The following is a 7,917-nucleotide window of genomic DNA, read 5'->3' on the forward strand; positions in this document are numbered from 1 at the left end:
CTTCCCTCTTGTGCATCATTTGTCACAGATTCAGCATTTGGTGAGGACTTAGAATATTTTAATGCACGCCTCAATTCTTTAGCTAATGCCAAATTGCTTTGGAGTACTGTTCCAGCTTCTGTTGAAATAAAGCAGGGCGATTAACTACAAAATCATTTCTAGAATCATCACACAAAATTACTTACTCCAACACAAGATTATACAACACCTTCGAAATAGAAATTACAGAGATAGCATTAATATGTGTGCAATTAACACTCACTATTTAAATTAAATTTAAGCAATTAAGGCTAAATATGCCATCATTTATCTATCATATCCACTGAAGTTTCTGTGAAATTGGATGCCTTAGAGAACGAAGTGTAAGTATCTCAAGTGACAATGTATCTTCCAGCAGTAACAAATGGCAATACCTCTTATTTTTTAATTAAATTCACAATATTTTACCAACTTTCTGCAACAGGTAATGCAATTGTAATTCAAGAAAATTCAAACAACATATCAGTTTCGGTGTTACATTCCCACACCTAACTACGCAATTATTGAAAAACAAGCTGACAGAAAATGAACTTGTGCACTTACGAATCAAATTATCTATTTCCTCGGTTACTTCAACAAGCTTTGCCTGTAGTTTCCTCACTTTTTCCTTCCCCTCCTCAAGCTCCTTCTTTAAGAAGTCTATCTGACTACTTCTTTTGATGTGGTTGGACTCCGTCAGCACATTATCATAATTTTTAATGATTTTCATCGCTGCTACTTGGTGGGCGTTTTCTCTCTTTCGTTTCAATTTCGAACTCTGAAAGTTGGAAAAGAAAGTGGATGCACATATTGAAATGTTCACAGAAGCACAGTCGTGGGGGATAGTTAGTGACAAAGTGAAGAGAACTTACTTTTTTCACTTCCCCAATCCTTCCACCAAGCTCAGCATCGGAATCACTTTCCACCGTTTTCGGTATGTGCGGCCTCTTCGAGTTACTCGGTGTAGATAACCTGCCAGTTTTTATGTACGTGTCCAATAACGCGCATAAACGTGGTCTATTATCTGTGGGAAAAAGAAAGAGTTTTAGTTGTACACCTTAAAGCACGATCCGCGAGATTAAAAGCGCTGAAATTGCCAACAACTCGGTAATCTGTTTTGTAAGATTCTGCAAATCTTTAAAGATGTTGAAGCCGACATAACAAGAACATAATGATAAGAACCAAGACCTAACGATTGCAGAAATGCACGTAGCCTCTTGATCTAATGTTACAGGTTTAATAAATATATTGTGCCAGTCCCGCCTCCCGGGTCTTGTTTAGCCCAAAACCCCTCCCCACCTCCTTTCCTCCGCTACCCGTTAGGACGAGTGGGAAGCGCACACGAGACGACACGTAAGAAATTCTTAGGGTTCGTCGATTTCGGGCGACCAGCGCCGTTGGCTTTGCTATTAAGACAGTAAAATTGGTGGGGGGCAGAAGAATCGCTACCTTAAATAAATTTTGTTCCGGTTCTTTTTCTTTTAACATAAATGACTTTTAATGAACCATTGAATAATTTACAATACAATGAAATGAAATAACCCCATCGACATTTGAATTACCCCTCCAAAAGAAACACACAAAAAAAATTATACCCTTCAACACATAAATTGAAACACTTAATAAACCATCGAACATAAAATAAATCATACAATGAATTTGCGCCTAATTCAGTAATGCCTTTGAGCACAAAAGCCGTGTTTTAGTCTTAGAGGCGATTTAAATATTTTACAATGATGAAATCAACACTCGTGAACCACGTCAGCTCCTTTGAGAAGGACTATTTATCGTCAATGCAATTTTGACGAATCATTAAACAATGAGAAATTGACACAAATCACTTATCGTTCCTCTTCTTCAGACGAGAGATGGGGAGAGAGAGCACGAAACACTCACTGGTTTCTTTTAAGGGAGACACTACTTTGGCAATGATCAGTTGCACGAGAAGGGAAATAGGGGCGTATAAGCTTACTCGTTCACTCGGTGGCGGGGATCTAGACCAGAAGCCACTCGGGCCAGCAGCCGGCTGATTGTGTCTGCTACACGTGGCCAGTGCTTCTTCCAAAATTCGACCCCTCAGCGATCCGGAACCTTCTTTCCGCTTAATCACAGCCCTCAGCCTCCTCGGGTGCGTTTTAGCCGTAGCGTGCGTCACCTTGTTCTCTCCGTGCTGTTCTTTGCTGACTTGTTCTTTGTTGTCTGAGACCTGTGCTCTCCCGTGCACGGCCTTTTATCCATTCTTCCCCTACCCAGCGTTCACCGCACTAACGTCGTCTGCAATGCACATGTAAACTGACGACGTTAGCGGGGACTGAGCGAACTATCTTTCTTTCACCTTTCACTTGTCTAACGAGGCACAAATTTTGAATTGTAAGACAATACCCTTGATACCAAATTTATCTTACATAGAAGAACATAAATAAAATTAAACCACTTAACAAAACAAAAATACAAATAAGGCGTTTCGCCACAATATACATATTTTTTAGAAGTTTAGGTCCGACGCTATGAAAATTAGGGCAGAAAAACATTACTTACCAGAATGAGCGAGGACTATGGCAGGGTACTCCCTGCCACCCTTCTTACTGGAGTCCCTCACCATTACTTCTTTATTGACGTAATTTTCGGCTCCTTTTTCCATCGGCGAAATAATCATTTCCTCGGAAATCACTGCAACTTCCTCCTTGTCGCCGTCGATGAATTTAACAAGGGCGTACATCGTGGAAGGTTTTCAAGAACGGCTACCAACCCACCCAACAAAGAAGTCACCGATACACAAAGATTATCCGATACAAGAGCTGATTTATTGTCAAGATGGCGGAAACATGGAATTGGAGGTAGCGTGGTCGGTGGTAGGGGTGGTAGCGTCCCAGTAGGTGCCTAGGTCCATCAATGCGCATGCGCAATTTCGAATTTCGCACTCATGTGTTCATGGCCAGGATTCGTATCGCAACGCGTCACGATTATTCGATCACGGTTATCTTGAGTGTGGAGTTTTTTTGTATTTCGGTGTTTCCCAACGTCATTCACCCTTACGTGAATAGTCTTGGTGACCTACGAAGTATATATACAGCTGTAAGTCAGGAAGAATCGGCCAATAATGTTGCCTTCGAAGAAGCGGAAGTCCTACAAATTGTATAATAAAGATGAAACAATCCAGGTAAGTTATTCTTATGTTATTTGCAGTGGGGACTTAGGTTATTCGTTTATTATATATCATAGTCAAAATTGTAAGGGAGACCACTAAAAGTTATTGTCTTAAGTCACCTTGAAAGTCATTGGTGCCAAGCCTCACAAAAAGCAAAATAGCTTTTCTAAGGCTTTGCTGGATGTGAGGAAACAACTTTTGATGCTGCACAAGTAATATTCAAATAAAAAGAGAGTGGACGCAAAATCTAAGTATTAACAATACAAAAACGTCTAAGACCCGGATAATGCAAGAAAATAGAGAAACTAATGATGAATTCATTGAAAATGCAAACAATAAATGTAAGGCGGCCTGGCAAGTGATAAAGAAAGAAAGAATGAACTGAGAATGATCAAACCGGTTACGTCAATGTGGCCCTCTTCTGTTGGGAGGAATCGTAGGGAGGAGGTCATCATTACTAGACTGAGAATCGGTCATTGCGCCCTGACACATTCGTATCTCTTCACCCAAGAGAAGATCCCACCTCGATGTGGCTTTTGTGGCTGCCTTCTGACTGTGAGACACCTCTTGACGGAGTGCGAAGGGTTGCCACCCACTAATTGTTTTCCAGGAAGTAAGTACTGGTTGTATAAACTGCTAATTGAACACGGGGATGATTTGTCCCGGTGTATTTAATGCCACTATTGATATAGAGCAATGCCCATTCTGTGGGTCTGTGGAGGTAGGGGGAGTTTTTTTGGAAGTTCCACTGGAGGACACACTTAAAACTTTAATGGAAGTTCGCCACCTATACAAATATTTGACGTCGAAGTAGTCAGATAGTGGCATAATCATGGACATTTGTGATGGTGGCCTGGCATCACAGCATCTTACAGATGAGTTCCCCATAGCTTTTTTATGGAACACTGATGGTGTGCCAGTGTTTAATAGCTCAAATGCCCAAATTCGGCCCATTTTGTTTAGTGTAGCAAACCTGCCACCAAATGTAAGGCAACAAAATATATGCATTGCAGGTCTTTGGTTTGGTCACAAGAAACCTGTCATGAATACCTTCCTTCAACTGTGGATTCCCTCCAAAATCTGGCAAAACATGGTTTGAAGTGGCAGCATCCCGAAAGTCTCCATGTTATAAACTCTATGAGTGCACCTATTATCACTGTGGATGCTCGGGCTCGCAGTGATATGCAAGGGATGATTTCTTGCAATGGGAGGTATGGCTGCTCTTTTTGTGAGCATGAAGGGGAGGTAGTTGCGACAGGAAAAGCGCACGTGGTAGTATACCCCATTGTTACCCCTCCACCTCCATTGAGGAATGGAAAGAAAATGATGAAGCAGGCAGAAGTTGCTGTGGAGACAGGTGTAAGCAAAAATGGTGTTGTTCGCCCAACAGTGTTGTCCCTTGTCCCCAGTATTTATCCTTCTGCATCATTCATTCCTGATTATATGCATTGTGTGGCACAAGGAGTAGTTCGCCAATTCTTTTGGCTGTGGTTTGACAGTCAGCATTACCTGGAAGCATGGTATATTGGGAAAAGGAAAGGTGATGTGGATAAGATCCTTCTGAGCATCAGGCCACCAAATGACGTTTGCCGAACACCTCGCAGTGTATCAATGGGAAAATACTGGAAAGCGTCAGAATTTAGGAACTGGTTGCTCTTCTATTCTCCCGTGTGTCTCATAGAAATTCTACCAAAAGAATTCTTTCAGCATTGGCTTTTGCTGGTTGGTGCTGTATATATATTGTTGCAGCAAGAAATTTCTAATAGAAATGTGGAGCTCTCTCATCACCTTCTGCACCTTTTTTGTGAAGGCATAGAGGAGTTGTATAGTAAGCGGTACATGTCTTTCAATGTTCATCAACTCCTACACCTAGGGGAATCAGTTAAAAACTGGGGTCCCTTGTGGGCAACATCGTGTTTCCCTTTTGAAAACATAAATGGGTTGTTATTATCCCTCATTCATGGGACTCGGAGAGTGTCCGAGCAGATAGGGAATGCTGTAAAAATTATTCAGATTAAATCTCTAGAGACAATGAAGCAAGTGCTCAATATGCACAGCTCTTCCAGCACTGATGCAGCAAAACCTCTTGGTGCCACCATAAATTGCCCAAATGATGAAGTTGAACGAGTTGTTTGTCAGTACTGTGCTGCAAATGATTTGGGTAATGCAACATTTTATGCTCGCGTCGAACTACCCAATTTGGGAGTTATTACTTCTAAATGTTACCAGCATGAACAGCTGCGATCAAGTAGCACAGTAAAATTTACCGACAGGGAATGTGAGTCCTTCGGGCAAGTGCAGTGCTTCATACAATGTGGAAATAAAATGTTTGCTGTCATCAAAATGTTTGCTGTCATCAAAATGTTTGAAATGGAAAAGAACTTACGCAAATTTGTAATCCTACATTATGTACTATCCTTTATTATTCACATTGAAGTTATTTCACGAATTATTCACAAAAATTGCTGCTCCCCATGCTTTCTACCAATTAAAGCTTGCATACACGCATCAACTTTCAGCATCCTAACATAAAAAATATTTCATACACATGTAACGTCAATGCCATCTGGTCCACCTTATCCCCGATTTTGGCACCCATGGAAACTAGCTAGAAATTAGGGAACTACACGTGGGAGCCCAACCTTCAACCCTTTCCAACCCAGAGCTGTTTCTGGAAGAAATCACGATTTTTCATTATAAAAAATTGAAAATTTTTGACCCAATCATAATTATTGTGGCAGTGCAATATTTTGTCATTACAATTTACACCACAAAATAATGCATAGTTTAGAAATTTCCTGAATAGATTAAAAAACTTATACTTTTATGATGTTGCTTAGAAGCAGCATTGGGTTATAATAGGTTAAGCACGTTTTCCATGTAAAGTCTTCCAATGAAAATCGCCTGAAAACTAAAAAGATTGGCACAAAAGAACTTGCTACTAGAAAATTCTATCGTTAGGGAAATTAGCAGCTTAAACCATATGATCCAATGAAATAAATAAGCAATAAATGTAAAATAAAATTTTATTCAATTGAATTATTACGGAGACTTCCGCGGTGTGGTGATTGGTGATGGTTTTCCGGGTTTACACCGCGTTGATTCATGTTTTTGCGGACGACAGTTTCGGGCGCGTTCCAGCTCCCGTCTTCGGGTCCAAAAAAATTTGTTCTTAGTTTGAGACAATATTTTCAAATGCTCAACCCTAATGTCTCCCATTTATTATTATAAAACACATTGAATAATAAATTTAAGATATCAATTTTCAATGCTTAATGCTATGCAAGAATGCTATATGTTAACTATCAAAATAAATTAATAGTCTCCAAGAAATTTTTCACAAAATTAGCACTGGAACATTATAGGCACACTAGCATAATGGCTTGTTTCGCCAAGATGCGTAAATACTTAAGGGTAAAGGATACCATTGTATCAATTAAGAAAATTTAAATTTGACTACAATATTAGGGAATGATACCTTTATAACCAAATCGTTTTTTAGCCATCATTTGCAAATTTAAGATCCAAAAAGAAAATTCCCCGGCAATTCCAGGATATTAAGGAAATTGCCAAAATCATTACCTGTAAGGACATAAATTAAATTATGGAAATCCTTCATCGATCTCTTCCCCTTTCTTCCTGACCAGCTCAATCCTTCGGCCACCTTGTTAGAAATTACTTTACTTAGGTTATTTCGAACAAACTGCCCTAAGTTGGTAGTGAGGTGTCCAGAAAACCAATGGAACTGAAAATAGACAAGTACCTCTCAAGTACATGCATATGAAGTGATATCCAATAATTACTAGCATGCCTGATATCAGGAACTTATTTTTTGGAATAGGCTGCAGGGAAAAAAATCATAAAATTTTTTCTTGTAAAATACCATGTACACTCTGAATTCACTGTCCAAAGCTAACATAGAGTCCACCTCGGCCAGCATTTCCAAGCTGGTGATCGGCATAGCAATCGGAGACTGATACACACTGGGATGGTTCTTCAGTGAGCTACTTCTCATGGCCCGAATCTCCCGTAGCAGGACTTCCTGGTTCATAAGAACCTCATTTAACTGACCCTTCAGCTCATTGATCTCTTTTCGCAGTTTATCTTGCCCACTGCAGGCACAGACAGTTCCCTCATTCCTAGAAGTCTGGCCATCCACTTCTGGTACTGAGACAAGAAATATAAACGATCTTAAGCAAAAAGATATGTTACCTTCAAATGAATCAAATTTTTTACATAAAATGTCATTTTTAATAGGTTTCTCATTCATAACCATCCTTCTAAAGTATCTGCCACAGCTGGTACCCTGTGGGGTGGCAATGGCACATTCCCAAGATCTAAACCTGATCCCCGCACGGGGGGAAGAGAGTAATCTCTTCCTTTGGGGAGCCGCGCCCCCACGGACCCGAGCCCACCGAGGAGACAAGCTCGTTAAAAAACCCCGTCGCTCGCTCGGAGAGTGTCCAGACAGCATGTGACTCTGCTGTTCTGAGTAGCCGTAACATCTGGCGTCCAGAATCACCCACGTGTTTGCCGTGCGCGGAGACCCGTACAAGGGGGAGAAGGGGATCCTGGTGGGTGAGTTCTCCGGCACCCAGCTGGGCGTCGGAAACCCGGTATGGGCCGGAGTTCAATACCCCACTTCGGCCCTGGATTCCCCGAAAACGGGCGGCCGAGAAGAGCCCAGCTCGGTCAATCGGCTCCTGGCGGCTGGGGAGCTTGGCGGCTCCTTCCGAGCGTACGCCAGGACG

General features: G+C 41.2%; 1 protein-coding gene across 1 annotated transcript; it reads right to left on the reverse strand.

Annotated features, from left to right (window-relative positions):
* Positions 1–6,443: 6,443 nt before the first annotated feature.
* On the reverse strand, positions 6,444–7,502 carry LOC124167090. The gene is made up of 2 exons (XM_046544881.1): positions 7,050–7,502; positions 6,444–6,911 (listed from the first exon to the last, which is right to left on the reverse strand). Exons 1-2 carry the CDS (start codon positions 7,440–7,442, stop codon positions 6,684–6,686), a joined length of 621 nt encoding a protein of 206 aa, XP_046400837.1. The 5' UTR covers positions 7,443–7,502; the 3' UTR covers positions 6,444–6,683.
* Positions 7,503–7,917: the final 415 nt, after the last annotated feature.

The sequence above is a fragment of the Ischnura elegans genome, chromosome 10 (genome assembly GCF_921293095.1).
Source record: "Ischnura elegans chromosome 10, ioIscEleg1.1, whole genome shotgun sequence".
In the NCBI taxonomy this organism is placed as follows: domain Eukaryota; kingdom Metazoa; phylum Arthropoda; class Insecta; order Odonata; family Coenagrionidae; genus Ischnura; species Ischnura elegans.